Genomic DNA, 27,539 nt, shown 5'->3' on the forward strand with positions numbered 1-27,539 from the left:
GTTTATTTTCCTCTATAATCCTGTGAACACGTGAACATGCAGTTACACAAAAGTTGCATTTGAACACAACAAACTTTCATATTCCAGTCACTGCAAATGACAGTTTCAAGTAGCTACAGCATCAACTGCCTGTCTACCTTACGAACGGCACAGTGCAAGGATAAAGTAAAGATAAGTAAATATTCAAACAATTATACGATTGTTCACTTTGTGTTGCAACCCAGGCAACAAATCAATTCTTCTTATGTCATTGATTCAACATTTGCAGATGTTGAATTATGGCTACACATCGCTGTTTTACTAGAAACAAAAATGAATAGTTCGCTAAGCGAGTTTAATGTGGAAGGAATATAATGGCTTTTGCTGCAACATTTACATTTATCAAAGGCGCAGACAAAGCAACGCCCGTAAAAGCAAACTCATGAATATCAATCTCAGTACACCTAATTTTGTTGCAATAATTGTGACCTCCTCTACCAATAAGGTAGCAAATTAAGTGTTTTTTTTTGTCTCATCTCAATTAACACTCTATACAAAAAATAATTTAAATTTTAGAATGTGACAACCTTAGCTCATCTGCCAAGGAGACAGCAAAACAATCATTTGGTCTTTGTCGATTGCTTCTCAATGCAACACAAACAATAAGTTAGGTATTCTACCAGCAATAACGTAACGCTTCTAGTATTGCGGATAAGCCAACGACGGATGTAGTTTCGCATCCCCATGATCCAAAGCCCTTACAACCTATTGTGTACTTCTATTCAGCCATGACAAAAAATTCATAGAAATTCTCACTTCTTCAAGTATCGAGGTCGAAACTCGCTTTGCAACAAGGAAGTCTTGGACACGATTTATTTCAGTTTTCTTGAAAGCAACTTCGAAAGCAAATCAATAGTTGACAAAGATTAATATGTTTAAGCAGTCTGAATAAATGGGCCACAAGCACAAGCGTCAAAACCAATGAGTTTACACTTGTTTCAGACGGCAAAGCGCCTGGAAGACGATGATTATCAACGTCTCAATCAGACAGACACATAATATGAATTCTTATATCCCAAAAGATGACGCTGCGATGCAACAAATCAGCTTTATGACCTCACTACAAAGTACAAACAACTACGGCATGTGATGGTGGACAGATATGAATTGTACAAAACGATGCTTCGCGGACAGCAGGCTGACAAAACCCAACATTTCACATCCGTCCCACTGCGGCAAGATGGCGTTAATGATTTACATTACAGACTCTCGGATATAGCGGTCTGGCTGCAGATATACAGAAAGATATACACAGTATATCAAGTTACATACTAACTGTTGGCCACATGCAACCCATGAACACCCAAATCTTGAGCATTATTGGCGACCTATGTATTGAAATAACAAGCACATCGTGTACTGTGACTGGCACTTCAGTTCCTCATAACGTCAGTGCAGATGTGAAGCGATGGGTATTGAAAGAAAAATGAATACGGCGAAAGAAACACTGGCAATGAAAGCACGAGGAAAAGCGTGACAGAGGTTAGTGAACATCAAAACAACGTTATAAGATGCTACATTAAAGTTGGAAAATAACAAAAAATACGATTTGGCCGCGTCACTGCAATACAGGCAAGAAGCGATGATGGAATTAAAGTTTCTACATCTAGGGGTGGTCAAAAGAGACAACACGTATCTAGACCAGAAAACCGAAAAGTTGTTCAGTGCTGCCAGGCCTTTCAATTTATTTCACAAGGTAGATTTAAACGATCTTTCTTAGCCTGATGCTGCGAGTTTGCTGTGGCAATAGTAAGTTGCGCTAGCTTTCGGAACACAGTTCCCTAGTCATGTACTATGATGAACATTCATCATAGTACATAGAACATTCATCATAGTACATGACTAGGGAACTGTGTTCCGAAAGCTAGCGCAACTTACTATTGCCACAGCAAACTCGCAGCATCAGGCAAAGACAGATCGTTTAAATCTGCCTTGTGAAGTAAGCAACGATCATGCTGCTAAAAGCGAAACTCAATCAATTGCTTTCAATTTATGTTCGTTGTGTTGCATACCATTCTTTCTCGGCTCGTATATGAAAGACAAATAAAAAACATCTCTCTCCTATATTAGGTGTCGGAGCATTATTTTCAGCTATATTTAGACATCAATGCAACAAGAACCAAGTTGGTTTATTGTACGTTGGGAACTGATTGGGCAATCCCAGTATTGTGTGGAGACGATTCTATTTTGTTTACTTTTAGAGAACCAAGACTTCCAAAGCAACAGAAGCAGAGAATTTCAACAAATCATGTTTACGATTAAACAGAAGCACCTACAAACGTTGACATGAAAGCTTTGACACGATAAATAGCACCATGAGCTCACAAATGGCAGGTTGTTTCATCACAATGACATGGAGAACACAAGGTAGAGACGCATGAAGCAGGTAAATGCGCTAGAGCGCCATAGGTCGGTGACTTGATTTCGCTCAAGTTTACGGGAGACGTACAAGTAATGGTTATTCAAGCACCACAATTGAACACGTTCAACAGCACACAGAAAGTCTATACACAGTCTATATGGGATGCACTCAGCAATGAAAAAATATATATTTATAGCGTTGTAAGAAGTTACACTCTTTTCAGTGAAACACTAGTGCAAACGTCCTTAACATCTCAATACCAGCATCAATTATGCTCAGAGGTACTGTAGACAATGAGGTGATTACCCTGTCTTGATAGTGAAATCGAAAACCATTTCAGCTCACTGACCAACATGATAACGCATCAGAAACATGTGTAGATTGAAACGTAAGACATAAAAAACTATTGGACCACCATCAACCTATAATTCCATCCAAAGTCCAGAAAATAAAATTATTCCAAGACTTTGCTATGCAGCATCCTGGGACTGGATGTCGGCAAGGTTGTCAATACTGAATTGCTTGAAATCAGATTTTTTTATTTAAACAAATTTGATTCAAACTAAAGCAAACATGTAGAAAATCATTGAAAGCAGTAATACAAGGGAACATAAAACTCTGTAGATTTGATTCGAAACTTCAGGAAGTCTCGGATAGGTGACTAACTCATCTACGTAGATGAGTACGTTCTACGTACTCATCTACGTTACGACTAACTCATCTACGTTAACTCATCTACGTACGTTAGAGAACGCTTATGGAACGTTTATAGTTTTACAGCAGAACGGTCTAGCACGCAGTTCGTCTGGGCACGATTTTGGCCTCAGATAAATCTGATCGAATCAACCAGTTCAACGGGTTGTGTGGGCAACTGTCATGCCGTGAGACTGGAGTCCTTGAAAGCGTTTGAAGGTCACTGAATGATTATCATGTTCAGTTGATGAGTGCGTGTTCACCAAGCGATCAGTTGGCAAACGATAATTATCGGGCCAAAGAGTTCCCTTTTCGAAACACAAACAAAACACGTGTCAGCAACCGCACGACTGGCGGTGGCATCACGTTTGTCGAGAGGAATTAGCTAAACTTTACCTTCATTAAATTTTTATTGTCTTTAGTGTTGCTAAGTTTGGTTGAAACAAACGAGTTTTTACAGCGCAAAATTTCACATGATGATGAGTTTCTAAAACTAGATTAACAATAACCCAATCAATAAAGCAAAAACCAACTTTGAAACTGTAAAAAACATCATTTTTTTTATAATGTTTCGTTGACTAAGAAAACATTTGTTTTAACTAATTTCCCTTTGCAATTTTGCACAGCGCAACATAAGTTCAAGAAACTACCAACTTTACGCTCTGCTTGACAAAATCTTCACAGTTACGTTTTGAGTACCGATACAGCTTCAGTGCGTTGCCTGTGTCTCGGGAAATAAACCACAACTTCCATTATAGCGACTGTTGCTGTTTCAGTTATGTGTTGCCTTTGACCATTGGTTTTTATGCTTTTGCTCTGTTAGGACCATTTCAAAACTACATACCAGTTCTCGCAACCCTTCCTAAAATCGCTAAAAACTTATAGTCAGCTAGTTATAACGGTGGTTGAAGTCCTGGTAAGAAGGAATAATTTCTTATAACCAACCAGATGATTGAGCATCTATGTATCCCAGAAGACAGGTCTTGCACCCCTACTGTACTATAAGTTGTGTACCCACGTTATGTATGCATCTAAGCGTTGTGCAGCAAAGGCAGTGTCAGTGCAAACAAGTACATTATTTCTACTAATACTGCGCTATTTTTACGACATGTTCGGTGAGAGTCAAGGGGGAATAGAACACACACACATCGGCCCAAAGCTGAGGATTCGATCCACTTGATCAAAAGATTTAAAATGTTGATGTGAAAGCTCAACTCTGCACAAGCGCATTTAGACGCCATGTACTAAAGCCAAAACAAAGAAATACTGCGAGTTCGTAACCAAGCGCAGCTGAAGAGCAATCTTAGTCTTTGTGTTCTTTCACGATTCAATCAAAGTTCTACAAATACAAAAGTACGAGCACGATCCAAAGGCCGATGCAATCGTTGTAGCCACCTAGCTCCGTCGTGCAGGATAAATAAAACAGAAGCGCAGATGAGATGCTAATCTTCGCGTTCCTTTTGCTGCGCGATGTTGAGGATTTGTGTCGGCTCAGAGTCGTTTTGCAAAGGAGCCAGTTCATGGACTTCTTCGGAATTATCATCCGCTGGAATAAGAAAGCAGAGGTTTCACACATAACTATCAATGTCTTAACAGAGCTAATAGAAGCAAGCAAACATAGATGCACCGATCAACATTGCCGTGTACCACAAGTTGTTAGTTGCTACATGGCCACCTAAAGATACGGCCTGATTTGTCACATTTTGCAGAAATTTCAAAGTTTTTCTAACTTTGGGCGAACGTTTAAACAAACTTTTCTAAAAATTAGATTTTTACGCTTTCTTTATTCTTTTCCCCAGATGACACAATAGGCTTTAACATCCTCACATGTTGAAAAACAAAGAAAATTTGATTTTGTAAATTTTAGTCAGACTGTTAATTTTCAATAACAGTCTGATTTTGCGTTTTTCAACTTACTTTTCTCATTTGCTACTGCTTCCCCAAGGCAACAAAAAAGTTTTTTTGTCATTAGGAAACCGCAAAAAGTAAAAACATCTCAAAAAATGTCAGTCAAGCACTAGCAGTAGCTGTAATCAAAATCTGCAAAATGTGACAAATCAGGCCGCATCTCCAGGTGGCCATGGTTGCTATTTCAATTAGTATTTATAAATTTATCATTTCTGATTCAATAGGATTTCCACCTCAAAGAAAAATAAGAGAAGAGCAAGATATATGCAAAAATACTAAAAGAGAACGAAATGATATTTTGACATAGCAATTTAAACACAGTTCTGTTGTTTCGTTTAACTTTCCAGACTGCAAAAAAGTCATTTTTACATTGAATTAAATGCAGATTGTAGACGTTGAATCAATGTAATAATGACGGAATTTTACAAGGACATTTTGCTGTCCGGGTTTTATATTAAAACTTAACAATTAAAAAAATAAATCAAATATAGTTATTAGTCTCTAAGCCCTTGACAGCCTGATTCACCAAAAGGAGGATCATTAGAAGGTCCTTATTCAAATAGAATCTATAACACTTAAAAAAATATGTTATTTAAAGTAACAGTTACTACATCATCTGACCTGTAGTAAACTCGTACACCTTATGAGAGGGTGCGTACATGGAAAGGATGGTGAAGACGTAGATGTTCCACAACGCGTACACTCCAGTGAAGAATGCTGACGCCACTTGGACATTCAATGCAAACCACTCGTTTAACACGCCGTCGAGTTTCTGTGAGAAAGTTTGCTCAATCAAACTTTGAATTAAGAATTTTTTTCCCTCCAGCTAAGCTCAATAAATAAGGCAGTTGAAAAATTATCAAAATATTACCAACAAGTTTCCAATGGGCATAACCTTGTTAACACCACTACTAGTACACGAAACATAATACATGTGTTAACTGTATGCCGTATTTCAACATACAATCTACTGTAGTTTCAGCGAGAAAACGTATTCGAGTTAAGAAGCTGTGACGTTACAAGAAGTTCCCCTCCAGCTAACCTCGAAAGTCTAAATTACTAGAAATTAACAAGTTTTTACAAACATAGGTCAAAGTAATTACCACCACCTTTTCAAGTAACAATTGCTACTGCACAAAATCTTTTAAAAACAGCCGTGAATATAGAAAAATTACTATACTTTCAAATAGAAAAATTACTAGGAAAGGACAAAAGCATGAATTTGTCGGTTTCCAACAAAAGAAATTGGTACACAATGTCATGTGATACGGACCTGCTCCAGAAAGAAAAAGACGACGGACAATCCAGCTGTAGCGAGTGTCAGGAGCATCAGCCGCTTCAAGCGTCCAACGATCGACTGAAACTGCACAGCTCGTTCGTCTGGGAGGATGAAGCGTCGTTTGTAGCGAATGGACCGAAAGACTTTGTACACCAAATAGCCCAATAGGATGAGGTACAACGCGGCAGAGATGCCTCCGACGATGAGCAAAGCATAACCAAAGGCTGGGTGCTTCCACACTGTCCCAAATGGATTGACGAGTTGTATTCCACGCTCTGCAAGTTCAAACCCGAGAAGAGCCAGGGAGGTGGTGAATATGCAGCCGAGGTGCCACTTGTATGCGGAAAGCTTGTTGCGACGAGCTTGGTCCTGTTCAAGTTAACAAAATTGTCGATTAAAAAGCGTAGCCTATGCCCTGTGAGATAAAGCGAGTCAAAACATAAAGTAGAAGGCTGGTTTCATGCCAATGAGCGTGAGCGCACTGTCCACTCAAACCGATTGAGATTTGTGAAATTATAAGTATGAGATGACGTGACCTTCTCCGGCGCTTTTCTGTGTTAGGCACTTTAACATTACCCACTGGTCGAAGAGGTACGCAATCATGCGTGACATGTTCAATCAATATTTGTGTTTTAGTCACAATTTCGACTTGTTAAAGTGGCTACCATTAAGATCCTTCTTGCACTCAGTTCAGTTGCAGAAGAAAAAATAGTATTAGCAGAGGGTGGGAATCGAAACCACGAAATCGAAATTACTATACTCCTCTGCCCTAACCATTAGGCAACGGTGGTTGTGGTAAAGCATTCAGTTAAATTTCTTTGTATCAAAATTTTTGATCAGAATATCACGTCACGAGTCACATGACTGAAATCAGCTGAATCGCGAATGAACATGTCACGCATGATTGCGTACCTCTTCGACCAGTGGGTAATGTTAAAGTGCCTACCCTTTTCTGTCACTCAGGTGGCTACACAAATGCTCGTCTGTGCACAAAACCCACCATGAGATGCTCGCCGGTGAATATGACCCAAAAGCTGAAGAGAATCGCATAAAAGAATCCCTGCCGGATGTCGGTGAAGAGCAACATCCATGGAACATCAAACTGGATTGTAAAGAATTCCACAGGAAGATTAAGGAACACCATGGAAAGGCCAAGGACAAAGCAAGCCCTACAAAAACAAAAAAGTCGGGAACATCAAGAAGAATAGCAAAATTTCTAGCAGACTTGTGGAGTCGGGCGCAAATTTACTCCAATTCCTCGCATTTTTACTGGCTGATTTCGACTCCAGACACACCTAAATTCTTTCTACTTCACAGCCATGATTTCTAGACTGGTTTCCATTGCATTAAACTTCAGAATGTAACCAACTGAATGATTCACCAACGATTGCGGCTATTATACAATTTATGAAAAAAAACATTATTGACCATTATACCGAGCTGAACGGCCCTCGACAGCTTCCAGGGTTGCCATTGACATAGACTTCCAAAAAATATAGAAGTATTGCAATTGTTGAAAACAAGGACTCAAGTCAAATATAAGGACAAATCGTAGAAATAAGGGAGTATGACAAGCCTGGCTACACCTCTCATTGTTTCATCAATTAAATTATTTATTTCCAATGCAATCAACGCATCCTTACACCTCTTCGCATGTGCAAATCGTAGTATTTAATTACAAACAATTACATTATATACTATTGAAATCATTCGGTCAAGGTATGATTAAAAGTTGTTAGAACTTATTTCGTATTGAACTATATCATGCCAACTAATTAGGCTAGGCCTTCTCCACACTTACTTTTCTATTAGCAAAGACTTTCTTGCCAAAGAACGCACCCTGTTCCAAAACCACGCCACTGGACATATCATGGCAATAAACAGAGCTGTCTTCATTCCCAACCACATCGCAGTGAAGCCACCCGTCTGCATGATCGACTGGAAGCATCACAAAAAACAATGTTAACATTTAGTTCAACTGACATTACGTGAATGTGACGTGAAATAGCAGCCTTTTTGCATTTATCCTCAGTAATTTTAAATGCGATGCATCTGCTTCGTCTACACAACATTCCTTAGTTAAAGCAGACATCTCTTGTCACCTGTGCAGTGTGCAGTGACACTGAAGCACTTCAACATGACAAAGCTCTCAGCGATGCATTTTCTTAATTTCATCTAAAGAAATCATTCAAAACGAGCCACCCCTGATCTTTTCACAATATAATTCAACTTTCCCTCACATCATCACGAGCTCTGCCTTACAGTTGTATTAATTCTTTCATTGCATTATTACGTTAACATTCTACTAAGCCACAAAGAGTGGTAGCAATCCTGCAGGCTTGCAAACACTTTGCAGTGTGAAATTCGAAATAACAATTTAGACAAAACAAAAAACTTTCTGATGTATTCTTGTTTCAAACACTACAGTAAGTATATACATATTTTTTGAACCACTCTACTGTACAGTGTACACCATCTGCATTTGGTCCAGGATTGAACCAGGTTAAACCGGTTAAACCAGGTTGAACCTAGTTTTAAACTAGGTTAAAACTAGGTTTAAACCGGTCAAAACCCAGAAAAATATTTTTATGTAGTGAATGGTCGGCTACCTGGGCTATGGGCTATTTAGGAAATATGTATATATATATAATATAAAAGCAGTTGTGAGTTGTGACCATTTTGATATGCAGGCCTCGAAATAGCTGGTGGCCATGGCCGGCCCGCCTGAACTTTCATTAATGGCCGCCAATACCGACCTGTCAGGCAAAATTTGATGGCAAATGTTCTTCATAAAAAAAAATTGTTGGAATAAATTCTTGTACTTCAGTTGGCTGTGCAAATTGTTCATCGTTCTACCAAGCATTTTTTGGTTCATCAGAAACTTATTTTTAAAATTTGAATTTTCTCAATAACTAAAATAACCATATTTTACGGACCATAAGGCGCAATTTAAATCCTTTTTTTCCTCATAAATTGATTGTGCGGCTTATAAGCCGGTGCGCCTAATGTATGGTAGTGATGCAAGCCGCGCCGCGCCGCGTACGCGGCCGCTTTTGACTTTTTCGCCGCGTGCCGCGCCGCGTGGAAGGTTGAAATGACAAAGCCGCGCCGCGCCGCTTGCCGCGTAAACTTTCAAGAAATTAATTTTTCGTAAACGTAAACTTTCAAGAAATTAAACTTTCGTAAACGTAAACTTTCAACTTTTCAAGAATCAGCTATGAAACTTCAAATTTAAATTGGAAACACGGATCAGTTATTTTTCCCTTCGGAAACCCTAAGATGGAAAGCTATGCAAATTGCAAATGGCTTGCAGTTGACAGGGTTTTAGGGCTTGCTTGTCAGGGAAGCTGTACGAATGTTTTTGGTTAGTAGCCTAGCTGATAAGCTCAGTTACCAGGCTATAGGCCTAGCGCAACTACCGCATTATTTACTATATCAGTTAGCCCAGTGAGTTCAGGCTATAAGTTTTACTCTTGTGTGTGTAGTTCATATAGCCACTGGCATTATAATTGCATTATTGCTTACAAAAAGTGTTCAAAAGTCCTGATACTGGATCCAGGAACATTCTATTTGTCTTAGTTTGTATTATGTCTTAGAACTTAGATGCATTGCTGATAAGAGAATATGATCTGGTTAGCCTGGCCAATTAGTGCACAACTGTATTGGTACTAGGTTACCAGTTATATGCCATGGATGCTTTTTCCTACAATTGACTTTCTAAACAATAACTCGTTAAAATATTTTTTTTTAATTTTGTAATTTGCGGTGTGCGGTGCGGTGCAGTGTCAAAGTTCCAGATAAATTGCGGTGTGCGGTGCGGTGCGCGGATAGATGAGTCAGTTGCGGTGCGGTGTGCGGATAAAAATTTTGGGTTCGCTGCATCTCTAATGTATGGATCAAGTATATAGTGCATTATTGCCTACACTCAAAACCAGTACCGATACCATTATTATATAAATAAAACACCGTCTTACACAACAAATTACGGTAAAAGCAACTAGCAACTGTAATATTCACTAGGCCCATTTTTTTCTTTTGCTCATTGTAATATTGTGACTTGCTTACATTTCTTACGCATTTTTGTTTAATGAGCTTTATATGGTAACCCATACTCCTTAAAATACGTTGCGTTCTATAGCCCTGTGTGCCTTATGTCTGAACAAAAAACTAATCAATGCAATTTATTGACAGTGCGCCTCATAATCGGATGAGCTTTATGGTCCGTAAAATACGGTAACCAACTGATTGAAATATCAAAAATAAACAGAGAAATTGAATATTTTTGTTCCAAATCCAGCATTTAGGTTATTGTTGATCAAAACAAAATATAGTTGAACATCATTACTAAACATGGAGGGTAATATTTTTAATTCAATTGAAAATCAACTTGATTCATACACTAAAGGGGTTTTGACCAGTAATAGGTGGTCAAAACTGCCCAGTTTAAACCAGGTTTTAACCGGGCGGTTTAAACCGATCAACCCTGATTTGGTCTGGAGTTTAATCGATGCAACAAACAGCTGATCACCCGTTTTCGCCAGTAAAGCGTCAAGAAATAACAATAAAACGCTGCATTGCCAGAAGTGATGTCACTTATAATGGTTTAACTTACTGTAGTGTATATAATATTTCAGTCCATTATTATAACCAACAAACTTACAATGTATTCAATCTCAACCACTTTTCCAATGTTTCTGTTGCTTTCTGGTGCACCAGGATCGTACAAGCCAGTGGGGAGCTTCATATTGATCAAGTATCTTTTATGTGGGAGGGAACCGAGTTGGAAGATGAATATAGGGTCACAGTTGTATTCAAAACCTTCAAATTCCTTTGTTTGATCATAAGGGAAATGACATTCAAGAGTTCGCACTTCGGTTGAGTTAGCAAACTCAGTCCACATTTCAGGATGCTGGTAGGCATCATCATAGTCAGAGTAAGCAATGCGAAGTTCTAAGGTCAACAAAGCTTCTCCCCCTTTCCCTGATGAAAGGAAAACATGTCAGAAGAACACTACAACTTGACTCCAACTTGCCAACAAATCAAACAGCTGTGGCAATTTTATCTTAACAATAATTTGTGACAAAATAAAGTATCAGAATGTGCTAGAACAGTGGTTCCAAACCTGAGGTCTAAGAGTCTGCCTTGGAAAGTTAACATCCACACATAAACTGATTTTCAGAAAAAATACCAAAATTCAAACAGTAAAAGTAGTGATATTTAGAGCCATTATGGAAAACTTTCACTCTGAAACCTGACATTTAACCCTTATAAGTTCCAATCATAAGGAGTAATTCAGCTAACATGTAACCATCATGAGGATTAATTCAGCTCTAGTCTTTTTAAACTCAAACTGAATAGATAAATGTGAGACAACACCTGAAACTGCAGATAAGCATTTGACATTACAGTAACAGTTACGGTAGTTAATAAAAAATGATAGAAAGTTTGTTTATATATATAACTTACCAACGGGATTATTTTCTTGGAAATGAATTCTTATGTTGGCAAAGCAAAGCATGTATTGAAACCATCTGATAATGTGATGGTTCTTGTTGTAAGGAACAATGTTTGAAAAAATCACTCGGTCTGGTGTTACATTTGGATCGTCTGTGGAGGCGATGTCCTGCAAATGGAAAAAGCCATAGAAGATAAACAATGATGCTTTTAGAGTCAATTCTGCTTGATCAAACCACATTAGTCCGTTAACTTGGAGAATGGACTTTTAGGAATTTTGTAGTTTGTACCTTTTTCACTGAAAATATTGTACCATAAAGAATGATGCTTACAGTTGAAACGCTGCTGCTTATAAACTACTTCATCCACAGAAGGATGATCTGTTCATACTACGAGTTGAATCAATGCATGCTGATGTAGAAACTCCTTACAGTTATGCTCCTAAATGAGTCGTTTTATAGCAGATGTCCACTGCATTGATGAATTGCTTAGAACTGAAACTTGTCATTTATGCAGCTGAGTTGGAATCATAATTCATGGCTGAGTAACTTGATGTCAAGACTACTCTGCTACGGCCATACAAGTAAATTGTGTAAGATAGTCAATGATTCTGAGGTAAACATACGACTTAACATCTCAATGTTAATTTGCATTAATTTTATGACTTTACTAATGAAGCCTTATGGCTTTAAAATCAAAATCAATGCAACAATCTTTCATTAATTAACAATCTTGACAAATCATACTACTGTATGTCCAAAGTGGTATTTCGAACACTTTGCTCATTAAAACTACAAACAAAACTTTAAAATACCAGAATGTTAAGCTAATAAATATCTACCAGAACATCTCTAAAATATAAATTTCATTCAATTGTAAAAAAACCTTACCACTTTCTGACATGTACTAGGAAGAGCCAGTTGATGAGGATAATTTTTATCTTGAAGACAATGATGTAGTGGAGCAGGTCCAACAACATGTGTTGGTTGTGGTGCTAAAAAAACAATAAAATACTGTGATAGATTGCCATTGCCAGATGCATTGCAAAATTTGAGAAAGTGATATTTCAAAATTAAGGCAAAAACCCATATGTCTAGTCAAAAAAAATATACTGCGTATGTGTAGTAAAATGCTTTTCCAAAGTCAGGACAACTTGCGAGAAGCAAAGACTGGGTAGCTTAGTGCGATGCTGCAGCAACATGCCTTCTATTTGGTGTTTCATAGACACTGTTGGATAATATAAAATAATGTGGTCAGCGGTTTGTTGTTGTATGTTAAATTTACTGCTGTCTAAAGCATGTCACTGTGTCCACTGTCCAGACACAGCACTCCACAACATACATGAAAGCAAATACCGTACATAAATTTAACTTCTTATCTCTCTAGGGTTCAATGAACTACCTGTATGTTATGTCAATTTACCTTTAAGTCTGGTTGAATTACCAATGAGTTGTGTTGAATCACCCATGACCAATGACCATACTTAAGTCATGTCGATTAACCACAAAAGTACCCATAAACCCGACGGAAAACAACTGCACTTATGTAACTGTAATTAATAACCTATTGGTAGCCTAATTCAACACAAATTATCAGTGATTTGACGTGACTTACAATTGTCGTATCTGAAATTCGATGGGACTAATAGGTAGTTCGGCCGGACTTGTGAGTAATCTAATGCAACTTATGGGAAAATTGAGAGGAATCTTGACAAATAACTTATATCTATAGCCTAATATGACAAAAACCTCAAATAATTTATTTTTTTATGAAGTACGGTACTTACAATAGAAACCTCCGACTAATATGAAAATCACTTCCACAAGAAAAAGGCAAAGAATTATTGCAACCAACTTTTTTGTAGATAAATTTTCAATTACAGCACCAGCCATGTTTCTTAAAACTACAGTAATAAGATCACAAACTCTGAAAACAAATATTTACCAACCATGATGACTAACAAAAAAAATATTATGCAATAGACTGAGTTTGGCTTTTAGCAACATGATTAAAATAAAAAGACTGTTACTTGGCATAGCTTACCGTACCGGTACTGATAGTAATCTGCTAATGACAACAAGTGTGTATTGTGTAAGTGGTTGAAAGTTTCTACAAGTACGTATGCAAAACTGCCGAGAATGGTGCTACACAAGTTGAAAATGCCATAGTTAACACACCAGCAGGTGATTGTGTTACCAGTGATCACTCACTAATACTAGAAAGGCTTCAGTACTTATTCTCAACTATTTCTTCACCATAGTCAAATGCTCACTGCATTACAGTTTCCATTTCTGAATAACAATGAATGTGGGTGATTGAGATGAATGCATCAGTTCAAAAAGATTTACAAAATCAATTTTTTTTTGTCATTGTCCGCAGAAGTAGCGCTTTAACACCGATGCAGAAAATGTGGAAATACGATCTCGGCGTCCATATTGTTTAACATAGCGATACCTCCATCATGAAAGAATGAAATGTTGCAACATTTGCATTTTGCTTCTAAAAAATAAGAATGCAGTCCTAAATGACAATTCTGGTATACTTTATGACAAAAAGCAAATATATGAGATTTCGTAATTGTATAGCCTACATACCGTATATATTTTTATTTGGTTGCGTTTTTTGCTTACTCAAAAGTTAACCTAATGTGACGCATTTGAAAGTGTTGCTTCTCATAATAAATTAAAGTCGTTGTTTAACTTCCATTATATTATACTTGTGCTTTAATACCGTTTCAACTTTACAAAATGTCTTCTCTTGAGCTGTTGCCAGTTTTCCGCACTTATTTCCGCGTTTCTGCCTTTTAGTGTTGCCGGAAGAGACACAAGCATCTGAAAGTGTTCATCTGACATTTTGCTATGTTTTGGTTCCAATATGTCTTTGCCCATTGAAAACATTCTTTCAACTGCAGTGCTGGAAGGTATTGGCGACTTAGAGATGCAGCGAACCCAAAATTTTTATCCGCACACCGCACCGCAACTGACTCATCTATCCGCGCACCGCACCGCACACCGCAATTTATCTGGAACTTTGACACTGCACCGCACCGCACACCGCAAATTACAAAATTAAAAAAAAATATTTTAACGAGTTATTGTTTAGAAAGTCAATTGTAGGAAAAAGCATCCATGGCATATACGGTAACTGGTAACCTAGTACCAATACAGTTGTGCACTAATTGGCCAGGCTAACCAGATCATATTCTCTTATCAGCAATGCATCTAAGTTCTAAGACATAATACAAACTAAGACAAATAGAATGTTCCTGGATCCAGTATCAGGACTTTTGAACACTTTTTGTAAGCAATAATGCAATTATAATGCCAGTGGCTATATGAACTACACACACAAGAGTAAAACTTATAGCCTGAACTCACTGGGCTAACTGATATAGTAAATAATGCGGTAGTTGCGCTAGGCCTATAGCCTGGTAACTGAGCTTATCAGCTAGGCTACTAACCAAAAACATTCGTACAGCTTCCCTGACAAGCAAGCCCTAAAACCCTGTCAACTGCAAGCCATTTGCAATTTGCATTTGCATAGCTTTCCATCTTAGGGTTTCCGAAGGGAAAAATAACTGATCCGTGTTTCCAATTTAAATTTGAAGTTTCATAGCTGATTCTTGAAAAGTTGAAAGTTTACGTTTACGAAAGTTTAATTTCTTGAAAGTTTACGTTTACGAAAAATTAATTTCTTGAAAGTTTACGCGGCAAGCGGCGCGGCGCGGCTTTGTCATTTCAACCTTCCACGCGGCGCGGCGCGGCACGCGGCGAAAAAGTCAAAAGCGGCCGCGTACGCGGCGCGGCGCGGCGCGGCTTGCATCACTAATTATAATATAATATATATAATAATATAATAAATATTTGATGTTGTAAGCACCGAGGTGCTTTTTCATCATTCTGATATACATAACGCATTTGCTGTTAATTAGGTTAACAGCTAGTTAATAACTAATAACTCTAACCGTCAATAACATCTGATAACATATATAAACTTTTAGAAGACATATTAGTGGGACCAGAAAATAATACGGTGATATATACTACATGAAAAATACATACACAATAGTACTGTCGCTTAATACATAACATCATAAGATGATTTCAAGGTAAATTTCAATGTATCGCTGCTCCAGTGCTTGTCAAGCCTTGCCTTGAATGCATTCAAGCTAAGTGCACTTATGACTGTTGGTGGTAAATTATTCCAGGCATTTACTACACGCACTGTGAAAAAGTTGCTTCTCAGCCTTGACATAGTTTGTGGCTTATACAATTTTAATAAGTTATGGCCTCTTGTATCATGGGTATTTGGATTCATTTGAAATAATACAGTATAATTTACATCATAAAAACCATTTAAATATTTATACACTTGAATAATATCATGGCGAAGACGTCGGAATGCTAGAGTAGGCAAGTTTAATTTTTCTAATCTTTCAGAATATGACAAATGCCTTAATCCAGGAACCAATTTGGTTGCACGCCTTTGAACATTTTCTACTACAGCTACAGAGTACTTATATGTTGGGAACCAGATCAAATTATTGTATTCCAAAATTGGACGAACTAATGCATTAAAAAGAGTGACAAATACTGTGGTATCAAAATTAGATATAGAACGTCGAATCAGTCCTACCATACTGTTAGCTCTAGAAACCATTTTTTCTATGTGTTTTCTGAATGATAAGTCCTGATCAATAACTACACCAAGGTCCTTGTAGTCACTCACAAATGTCAATTCCTTTCTTGAGTTGTCAGTATAGTCTTGAATCATGGTATACTTGAATGTTGGTGGGTTTTTTCCCATTCTTAAAATACAGGACTTTTCTGGGTGGAATTTCAATTTCCATTTTCTGGACCACTCATTCAGTGCATCAAGATCATTCTGCAGTTTTAAACAGTCACTTCTGTTTGTTATTTTTTGATATATTTTTGTGTCGTCTGCAAATAACTTAATATTACATTTTACACTTTCGGTCATGTCATTTATATAACATGCAAATAATGTTGGTCCCAATACACTTCCCTGCGGCACACCACTTTTAACACTTCTCCAATCTGAGTAGTGTCCATTCACAACAACTCTTTGCTTTCTTGATGTGAGAAAAGATTTTATCCACTGCAGTGCAAACTTTTCTATGCCATATGCCTCAAGCTTTGTCAACAACCTTTTATGAGGCACAGTGTCAAATGCTTTCTTTATGTCCATAAAAGCAACATCTACATTACCACCTTGGCCCAAAATTTCAGTCCAGTTGTCTAGTGCTTCAACTTGTTGAGTCATACATGACCTACCAAGCATGAAACCATGTTGGTGTTGAGAGAAAAATCCATTTTTTGTCATGTGCAGTGTAATTTGATTTCTCACAAGTGATTCCAGAATTTTACCAACTACTGAAGTGAGACTAATTGGTCTGTAATTTAATGGACAATGCCTGTCACCCCCCTTGAAGATGGCTGTTACGTTAGCTTGTTTCCATTCATCTGGAAGTTGTCCTGTTTTCAATGATTGATTAAATATTTTTTGTAAGGGATAGGTGATTTGACACCAAGCTTCCTTTAACAGTCTGGGATGCACTGCGTCAGGTCCCATCGCTTTGTTAACATTAAGTGCTTTGAGTTCAGCTCTTACTTGCTCAATAGTTATATGGATTGTTTCCATCTCATGAGTGAGTGATTTAGTGCTGAATGAAGGAAAATCTCTTTCATTCCTATTGTCCTCTTCATTTACAAATACACCACAAAAGGCACTATTCAGTTCAGCAGCTTTGAGACCATCAGAATCTGTTCTTCCATAAGCAGTGTCGATGTCTGCAACACCTTCTTGATACCTTGTTTTAGATTTTACATAGTTCCAGAAACCTTTGGGATTACAAGATATATTGGCTGCTAGAGTTTTTTCATAATTTTTAACTGCATTACGTATGACTTTTGTACAGGCATTTCTCTTTTTGCAGTAAAATCTGTAATCTTCATTTGTTCTTGATTTTAGCCATTTTCTGTATGTCTTATGTTTTGCTTGTATTGCAGTTCGGGCTTGATTGCAGTACCATTTTGGCCTTTGTCGTTTTTCAGATATCTTGACATGAGGTACAAATTTGTTACGAGCCTCAAATATTTTATTCTTGAATTTTTCCCACATCTCTGGTACCGGTATGTCTAAAGTATCACTCAGTATTTGATCCCAGTCCACCTTTTCTAAGCTTTCCCTTAAACCATTAAAGTCTCCCTTGGAATAATTGTAGAACCAGTTAGACATTGTGGTGGTGGTTTTCTGCAAATGCAAGTCAAACATTATTGTGGCATGATCACTTTTAGCTATTGGGGAACCTACAGTAACATTTGAAATTAGGCCAATTTGATTTGTCATAACCAGGTCAATTAAACTTGGTGTAGTTCCGACTCGTATCCGTGTTGGTTGTTCTACATGTTGATCAAGGTATGCATTCCTAGAGGCTTCCAAAAATAAATTGGCTGGGTGGGTCACAGCTTTGGTACAGATTGGCACAGACCAGTCAATCTCAGGAAAATTCCAATCTCCAACAAGTAAAATATCATTGTTTTTTGATCCTAGGTTATACAATAAGTTGTTTAAGTTCTGATTGTGAGCATCACTACTATTTGGACTTCTATAGACAATTCCAATCACTACATTTACTCCAAAATTATCTTTTATTTCAATGAACAATGCATCAGGAAGATGCCAGCAAGGATCTCGCCATTCAGCTGCTTTTAAACTTTTATGTGTATAGATGCATACTCCTCTACCAGTGTCATCAAGTTTGCAAAAGATATCAAATCCTGGTATTTCCAGTTCTTGTTGTGTAAGACAGAATTGAAAATTTTTTGGTTTTATTTCTACCAGAGCAATTATATCAGCTTTGGAGGTGATAATTCTAGCAAGGAGTTCATCTTTCTTATTTGTCAAAGTGTCCATATTAGTGTACAGGACAATGGAGTGTTTTTTATCCATAAACTTTATTTTCCTACTTTTACCACTTTCATTCCCCTTATTTTCCAAGATAGTTTTTCCTCGTCGCTTGTGCAAGCATCTCTTTTGGTATTTCTTTCTTGTATCAGTTTTTTCCAAAGCATCCTCTCTTGTTTTGTCCGATCCACATTGAATTGAAACTTTTTTGATTGACTGATTTTATATCCATTTTTTAGTAACTTATGTTTGTCATCCAGTGATTGCAGTGTGACTAGTATTGGACGTGTCTCTCCCTCCTTTTTTTTCCCCAACCTTTTGTTGTTAACCATACAAATCTTGTGTGAGATAACCTCTTCCACCGCAGCAGAAAGGTTGTCTCCTTCAGACTCACGCCGCTGTGATTCAGTTTCATATGTTGATTCACCGACCCCAAAAACCACTACATTGAGTTGCCTTCTTTGCTTGTCCATATCTTCCTGAACATCCAGCTTTAGCTTTTGCATTTCATCATGCAATTCAACAACTTGAGAGTTTTTTTCACAGGGTTTTTCTTCAACAGTTTCTATCAGCGAATATAGCTTGGTTACTTCACATTCTAGCAATTCTATTTTTTGTCTCTGCTCCTGTTGAATGTTCATAAGCATGGTTATATGATCCATAATCTTTTTTGAACCTCTCTGGCATCCAGGACATAACCATTGTATGACCCCATTGCTACCAGTTGCACTGCTGCTGTGACTTGACAAAATTTGCAATGCATTTTTTGTCAAGCTCACACATTTAGCATGAAACCAACAGTCACAAATGTCACAAGCAATTCCATCCACTGTAACTTTTTTACTGCATTTCGGGCAACTTTCTTTTTCTTTATTCATTTTCTTTATTCAAACACTTAGACAATTTCAATGATTCAATTACAGAACCAATTTGAAATCTTATTCAAATAACTACCGTACTTATTCAAATAAACAATCCTTAACCTTATTCAAACTAATTGGCGTGTTGTAGCGAAAAAAAAAAGACATTAAAAAGGGGCAACACTAAAAGGTGGAAATGCGGAAGCGCGGAAATAAGCCGGGCGTGAAATGGCGTATTGTCCGCAAAAGTAGCGATTTAATGCCGATGTAGAAAACGTGGAAATACGATCTTGGCGTCCATATTGTTTAACATAGCGATAACTTCATCATGAAAGAATGAAATGTTGCAACATGGAAAAAGGCGGAAATGCGATTTTCAACAACAACTCACTACCGAACCTACTTTTATGTTGAAATATCATTGAAAGATATTGTTTAGAAGCAATTGTGAGGTCATTAAATACTTTGACTGTTTTAATTCCACAGTTATTGGAGTAAATTTCGAAAATTGAAAGGAATTTATTTAAGCAGGAAAAAGGCGGAAATGCGATTTTTAACAACAACTCAATACCAAACATTTTCTTATGTTGAAATATCATTGAAAGATATTATTTAGAAGCAATTGTGAGATCATTAAATACTATGACTGTTTTAATTCTAAAGTTATTTCAACTTATTTCCGCGTTTCCGCCTTTTAGTGTTGCCCATTAAAAAGTATGCGTTGACGCTATGCGCTAAAAAACCACGAAAACTTTACGGCGTAGCCTCAAGCGCAAACTATCCAAAAAAATGTGGCTGCAAGCGTTAGCATAAACAAAAAGTTTACGCCGCAAGTATGCGGCGTAAAATTTGCGGCATATACGTACATCTCTGCATATCAATCAGAAACAGCAATCGATTTTTTCTTTCCTATTACTCCAAAAAGTTAACCCAACAATCCATCCAATTCAGTGGAGTTAAAGTCTGGAACGATCTCCACAAAAAACATTTTGAAATCGAAACCTTTTCATTATTCTGCAGAAAACTGAAAACCCATCTGCGAACTGAAATTTAAGCTGATTAGCATGAGTCAACTTTTGTATATATATTTAATCTATGAAGTACCGTACTACTGTTAGACACCAAGTATCTGCTTAGTTTATTTCGACAGTCACTGTCGTGCGTCTGCCACCACCACCCTAAAATTATTCAATTTCAATAGGCTGCTATTGGATGCTAATATGTTACCAACGCAATACGCTTTTAATTAGCCGAACTACATATATTGGGGTGGCGACGATGTCGTCCCCTGCCGATGTCGTCCCCCCGATGTCGTACCCTCATACATCGGGACGCGCAATAATTTACGCCGGCAAAAAAAGCTTCATGTGCGGCGCGCTGTTGGATTTCAGCTCGAGCGTCAATGCCCATGTCGTCTCCGGTGAGTGATCATGAATCACGCTGCCGAACAGACTTCAAAATGCGGCGGGCTGTTGCATTTCAGCTCGAGCGTCAATGCTCACGTTATTCTTTCAGTTTGGTAGGCTACGTTATTCTTTCAGTTTGGTACAACTTGTGGGATTAGTTGATGAACAAACAATTTTTTTTTGTTCAGATGAACCAAACAAATTATTTTAATTTCAAAAATAAAAATTAATTTCTAGGCTGATTTTTTTTCAAATGTCCGCTAGCCAGGGTTAATTATTTTGTTGCTGACGAGTAAACAGTTTGTTTATTTATTATTATTTCTTTAAAATAACATAACCTACGAACACGGTAGCCCACTGCTACGAGTGGCGAATCTATGCAAAATGGCGCCCATGGCAAAGTTTAAATGTGCGCCCTTTTTAACAATTTAAGTTAAATATTGCATACAATTCTTTCATGAACAAATCGTGAAGAAAATAAATCAATGTATTATTGTCGTTTAATAATGTTCAAAGGCAGTTACGAGAGATTGTTTCGTCATGCAAATTTTGTTCGCTCTGCAGAGCTAATCAATTTGATAGAATGCTGCGCTATTGCGCCTTTCCAAGTTATTTCTAACATAAAAACTAGCCAACGCGGCTTATTACTTTTTCATCTGACGCTGTGTATACTGTAGCCTACAAACAAGTGAATAACTGGACAAAATCGAACATAAGTCTGTCTGCTTGACTTTTCAGCTTTTGCTGCTTGCAAGTCTCGTCTCTTTAGCCCCACTTTCCTTTTTCTTTGTAGGTTGGTTTGTTTCAGAGTCTAAAAGGGCAAGTAAAAGTTAAATTAAAAAAATCCTTGGTCGATAATTACAATATATAGCCTAGGCATACGCAAAATGTTTTCGTAGTTCTTTACGTAGGCCTAGCCAACTTAAAATTCATCTCAATAGAGCACTGTGTTGATGCAACCGGCGGTGACCGACCTGTAGATAGGCGTATTTTTGTCTGATAACTGTGGATAAAAATAAAACGACCCAAGTCCGGCAGATTTTTTCAAAAACTAATATTAATTAATTTAATTTGTCGCCGACATTTGTTGGCATGTCGGCGGGTTTTGTAACCGTTGGGTTATAGCCTATGCTAACTAGAGATTGAAGAAACTGATAGCGAATCAATCCCAACATTGGTGTGTAGGCTACTACTAAGAATTGCGTTCATTTTATCCGTTTGACAACTTGTGGAAGTTAGGTAAAAGTACGGTACCGTATATTTATAAAGCACAGCTTGTGAAGTTGTCAATGAACCTCAAAACTTCAAACTGCTTAGTGCTAGGCAGCGCCAGCACAGCACGTAAAAGAAATCATACCTAGCATAATTCTTGGTCTCAAAATTTCACATAATGATGCTTATAGGCTCAATAATACTTCAATGCTAATTTCTTCCTAGAACAGACTCAGTGGTCTGGTCAGGACAAATTGAAGTCATACAACAGATTAGATTTATAAATTTTTATAAAAATGAATAAGTAATTTCTGGAGCTACTTCTAAGCTTCAACTAATCGCTGCTTAGCGACTTTACTAAACTTCCAATTTTTAAATGGCAAAATCGTCATTTCCGTAGGGTGGCAAATAACTAGGTCGTCTCGTTGTCTCCCTGTCGGTATGGGAACTTGTGTAACTTTTGCATTGTGTATATTACTTGCATATTTCAAACATGTATGCCTACTGTACTATGTTCCTAACAAATAAACCGTTGATTGATTGATTCCAATTATTGCTGACTGAACGCAAAGTGAGCCGGGAGAGGCACAATGTTGCTTTTTCAACGTTCATTGTTTAACAATGGCTACAGTAAAGAGTGACCCTTTTTGATGTTTGTTGGGCGCAAATTAGATTTTGAAGAAAGTATAACTCACAAATTTTATTTTTTACCAACCGATTTTTGCGCCCAAGGCTCGAGCCATGCCTGCCATACCCTAGGTAGGCTACACCACTGCAGTGCTACGGCCTCTAGGGGAACGAAGTCGTAAAAATGTGGCTTGTAATTCTGCTCACTTCCGTTTAACTGTGTGTCTGAAAATACGTTATCAATGGAAAATTACCATCACAGAAATGAAGAAGAGCAAATTCTAAAGTTAGTTTGCAGTCATTATGTGTTTATATCTTGACCTAGCCTATAGCATAAATTTTAAGCTAATACCTGTCCGCTTACAACAATTAGCTTTGTTTTCTAAGTAGGCTATAGTCCTAGGCCTATGTTGGCTTGCGAACAAGGCGGACTATATAGAAAGCAGCATAGACTATATAGAAAACAAATGCGAACCATCGATGCAGTGCAGTAACGTGGCACCTTTTTATAACATTATTGTTAAGCAGAAGCGCTATGTTCTTTGCTTGGATTCGCTATCGTGCAATAGGCCAGATGCAAAAAAGTAATGCTATGAATGATGATCAAGACATAAAATAGCCCAGTCAAGCCTAACAGTAAGAATATAGCTAAAACAGATCGAAATCTATAGAAAATAATTTCAAAATCGCAACCTAGTTAAGCTTTTATTTAACAACGTTTCTACTTTCAACAACGCGTTATCATTTCTCACTATGCGGCCCGTGGAGTTTTTCTCAGACCCTAATGTGGCCCTTCATGTTTGCAGTCTTGGACCACCCTGGTTTACACAATTGTTTTTTTTAGTCACACGTTAACTGAGGTTTACTCTAGTCTAGCTTTTTTCTGTTTTCATTGTTTTAGCTTTCAAAGTAGCAGTTCAGATTTTCAAAGTAGGCTACTTATTAAAAAGTAACAGTTAAGCACATCTCTAATCTACATTACCAGATAACGTAGGACCACACTTGTTGCATGTCATAACTTAGTTAATGTTTTTTCTAGCTGTTTCTGTGTTTTTTGTCGTAGGTTAGATATGTTTACTTTCGCCATTTATTGCGTTTATTTATTGTCCGCCCCGTTAGCTCAGTGGTTATGCGCCGGCTCAAGATCAAGCGGCGCAAGCTCGACGCTCGGGATGTGGGCTTGAGCAACGCATTTCAGGACTGCTCTCCATTCAGCGGCACGTAGTGAATGGAATAATTTCTCGGCAACAACACATCAACAATCGGAAAACTTCACTCTGCCAATCTCGGTGACCGGCCCTGCGTCAAGAGCCACTGCAAGTACGCGTAACTACGGTACCAGGAATAACCAATCAAGGCTTTGTCAGTCCGAGGATAAAGATTCAAAACCAACGAACCAATTTGCAGTGGGCTACGTTAGCAATGTGAAAATAAATGTTCATGAAAAGAAATTGAGTGTTGATTCAGTGGCGTAGCTTGGGAATGTGCCGCCCGGGGTGGATTCGGATTTTGCCACCCCTTCAAGAAAAAGTATGTGAAAATGAAATGCGTTTTTTTATCAGATTATAATGAAAATCAAAAATCGTAGTCTGAAAGTGACACCCCCAGACGTGCCGCCCGGGGCAGTCTGTCCCCCCCCCTTAGCTACGCCACTGTGTTGATTGCAAGAACATGAAATCCATGTTCCTCAGACAAAAAAGCAATGCGAAATTCATGAGGAATCAGAACAGGGCAAGAAAGATTTTTTTGTTTTCAATTCAGTTTTATTTTTCTTTGTATAAGTCATGATGAGTTGAACAATATTGTAACGAGTAAAACAGTAATGATAAATTTAACAAGAGAGTACAGGAACAAAACCAACAAAAGAAAAAGGTAGCAAAAATTTCGTTTGGATTTGAATAAGTTCGTTTCGAACAACCATAATTTTTACCTACATTTAAATGGACAAAAAAGTTGAACATCTGGCAACAGGGACGACATCGTCGTGGGACGAGATCGGGGGGACGACATGTCCAGGGGACGACATCGGTGGCATTCCATATATTGTACTTGTTCAAAGAACCTTTTGACTCTCTGTTACTTTGTTGTGTAGATTTGTTTGTCAAGAGCACGGTACTACAACAATGAAGCTGCATCACTCTCTAGCAGTTTGGTTGGAAATTCATTCGAAAAACGCCAATAAACTCCATCTCTCTCCGATACCAAAGTCACTCGCATGCCATCAAGACAATTTTCATATCTTCTTCACTACATGTTTCATTGATCATCATTATAATATCATGTTCAAATAATAATTAACTTAGTGTATATTCCTGAACACATCAGTTATCGATTGCTCTTTTAAAACTGCACCACTGTCGTTGCTGCAAACACTTTAATTTATTTAAAAACGAAGCACTGTACACTTGTACAGTGTACCGGTACATAGTTTTTTGTATAATAAGCTCACCGTACGTTTATTCTTAAATGCTCGTGTTTTTGATTTTTCTTTTTTTGCAGGAAGTGGCTATTTTTCCACAAACAGGTGTTGCCAGAGTTAGAATTACAGTTAGGAAGGGCTAAGGTAAGGGTTAGAGTTAGGAATAAGGTTAGGATTTTGATCTTCCCAGGACTAAAAAAAATTTCCAAAATACAAGTTTTTGTTTTCAACAGCTTTAAACTTTTCTCAAATTAGGGCAGAATTCCTTATCTGGCAACACTATTCAGGCTATTATTACACTATATAGTGTAAATATAGCCACAGCCTTTTTTGTATTGGTTGTAAGGTTCAGTCGTCCCCGCATGGTTTCATCAACTGTCAGACCTCTAGTTGCTTTGGGTATGTGGAGTGGAGCCAACTGATTCTTTCAACTAATTCATCTATTTTAAACTGTTAGGTTTGGTGGCCGCTGGCCGTGCTTAAATTTACTTTCATCAACGTAACCTTTAAATTTACATCGCATGCACGTTTTAAACTTCTTTGGTTTTGCCGCCGTTTCCTTTTGTTGGTTTTATTCCTGTAAACTATTACTAACTTTACCAGTGCTGTTGTTTTCCGACAAAGAAAAATAAATTGAATTGAATAGAATGAGAATATTATTACCATTTCAACTTTTCAAATTCAAGCTCCCTCGTCCCTTACAGAACTTCACCATTTTCCAGAGTTGCCAGGTCCACTTACGGAAAAAACGCCAAACAACTGGTCAAAAAATGCCAAATGATCTAAAAAAATGCCAAATAGGAAAAACGCTGAAAAATCAAAGGTTTTTTCATTAATAAGTAATGGATTCGGTAAAAAATGGGCCGTGAAAATGGATAAAACTGCAACAAAGCTCAAACTATGACGTATATGCCAAACAGCAATTTTCGATGCCAAACCACTTTAAATAAGGCCAAATTTGTGGAATTTGGCATAAAATATGCCAACCTGGCAACCTTTCCATCTTCACACAACGACAGCGTTGCCAGGTATTTTTTTAAAAACAAGCAAGTGAATAATGTTTGTTTGTTTTTTTTATTATCTTTATCCTGCATTGCGGGAAAGCGGACTTGAGCGCTATGCATCGGTGTACGTCTTCCGACGTACGTCTTCCGACGTACACCTGACCCACGCTGCAGCCGACTGCAATGTCTGTTTCCGGTTGTCTGTTCTACCTATGACTTAAATTTGGTACTACCCATTACTCGAAATCGATCACTGGGTAGAGGCAATTATCGTAAAGTTTCTTGCCCAGAGAAACAACAGCAAGTGCGGGTGGCTGGAGTCGAACATGCAGGCTCTCGACTGCGAGCCCAACGCGCTAACCACTCGGACACTGCTGCCGATAGTGAATATTAATGATGCAAGCCGCGCCGCGTACGCGGCCGCTTCTGACTTTTTCGCCGCGTGGAAGGTTGAAATGACAAAGCCGCGCCGCTTGCCGCGTAACCTTTCAATAAATTAAACTTTCGTAAACGTAAACTTTCAAGAAATTATATTGTACTTGTAATATTATATTGCAATATGTAATTATTATGAAAAAAATACTTGAATCAGTTTTAAGATATTAACTATACCCTTTAAAGTACGTGTTAATTTGAAGAGAAGGAGACATTATTTATGGTCTCTGTTAAAGAAGGACCTTTAGTGCAAACTAGCACACGTTAAAATTATTTGGATTTGAACAGTCAATTCATAGAACTCACGACGTGATACATCTTCTTGTCCACCATATTATACTTCCAAGTTTGATCAACTAATGAATTGATAGATTTACAAGTCTTTCTAGTTTAAGTTATTTTGGCAGCCGATTGTAGCATCGAATAGACAGCGATAGACACGTGTTTCGCCCATGAGGCTGGGCTCATCAGTATCGCACCGTATTCTTGCCACTTGAGTAATCGACCGCCGCTTTACCAGTCAGTTTAACTCTTATCTTTGTGGAAAGAAAGAGCCAACAAAACCAGCAGGTGCCAGGGGTAGGTCAATGTGAAGAAAGGCGTTCTTCCCGGCTATCAGCACAAGGCTGATTACTCACTAGCACAGCGAGCTGCAGTGACGCTTCGCTAACCAGAACGGTGTAGCTTCCACGCCAGCCATTGAGACCTCCAATTAAACGTTTAAGTTATTTTGGCAGCCGATTGTAGCATCGAATAGACAGCGATAGACACGTGTTTCGCCCATGAGGCTGGGCTCATCAGTATCGCACCGTATTCTTGCCACTTGAGTAATCGACCGCCGCTTTACCAGTCAGTTTAACTCTTATCTTTGTGGAAAGAAAGAGCCAACAAAACCAGCAGGTGCCAGGGGTAGG

The 27,539-nt window shown here is 37.9% G+C and overlaps 2 protein-coding genes across 2 annotated transcripts; both read right to left on the reverse strand.

The window, feature by feature from the left end:
• Nucleotides 1-5: 5 nt before the first annotated feature.
• Nucleotides 6-13,651, reverse strand: LOC145783465 (protein wntless homolog B-like). The gene is made up of 9 exons (XM_082595351.1): nucleotides 13,522-13,651; nucleotides 12,626-12,729; nucleotides 11,748-11,904; nucleotides 10,942-11,261; nucleotides 8,083-8,219; nucleotides 7,282-7,450; nucleotides 6,276-6,650; nucleotides 5,624-5,774; nucleotides 6-4,640 (listed from the first exon to the last, which is right to left on the reverse strand). Exons 1-9 carry the CDS (start codon nucleotides 13,625-13,627, stop codon nucleotides 4,537-4,539), a joined length of 1,623 nt encoding a protein of 540 aa, XP_082451477.1. The 5' UTR covers nucleotides 13,628-13,651; the 3' UTR covers nucleotides 6-4,536.
• A 2,161-nt stretch (nucleotides 13,652-15,812) lies between these two features.
• LOC145783633 (uncharacterized) lies at nucleotides 15,813-18,671 on the reverse strand. Its single transcript, XM_082595525.1, has one exon. It carries the CDS (start codon nucleotides 18,669-18,671, stop codon nucleotides 15,813-15,815), a length of 2,859 nt encoding a protein of 952 aa, XP_082451651.1.
• Nucleotides 18,672-27,539: the final 8,868 nt, after the last annotated feature.

This window comes from Aplidium turbinatum, chromosome 14 (genome assembly GCF_918807975.1).
Source record: "Aplidium turbinatum chromosome 14, kaAplTurb1.1, whole genome shotgun sequence".
Classification (NCBI taxonomy): domain Eukaryota; kingdom Metazoa; phylum Chordata; class Ascidiacea; order Aplousobranchia; family Polyclinidae; genus Aplidium; species Aplidium turbinatum.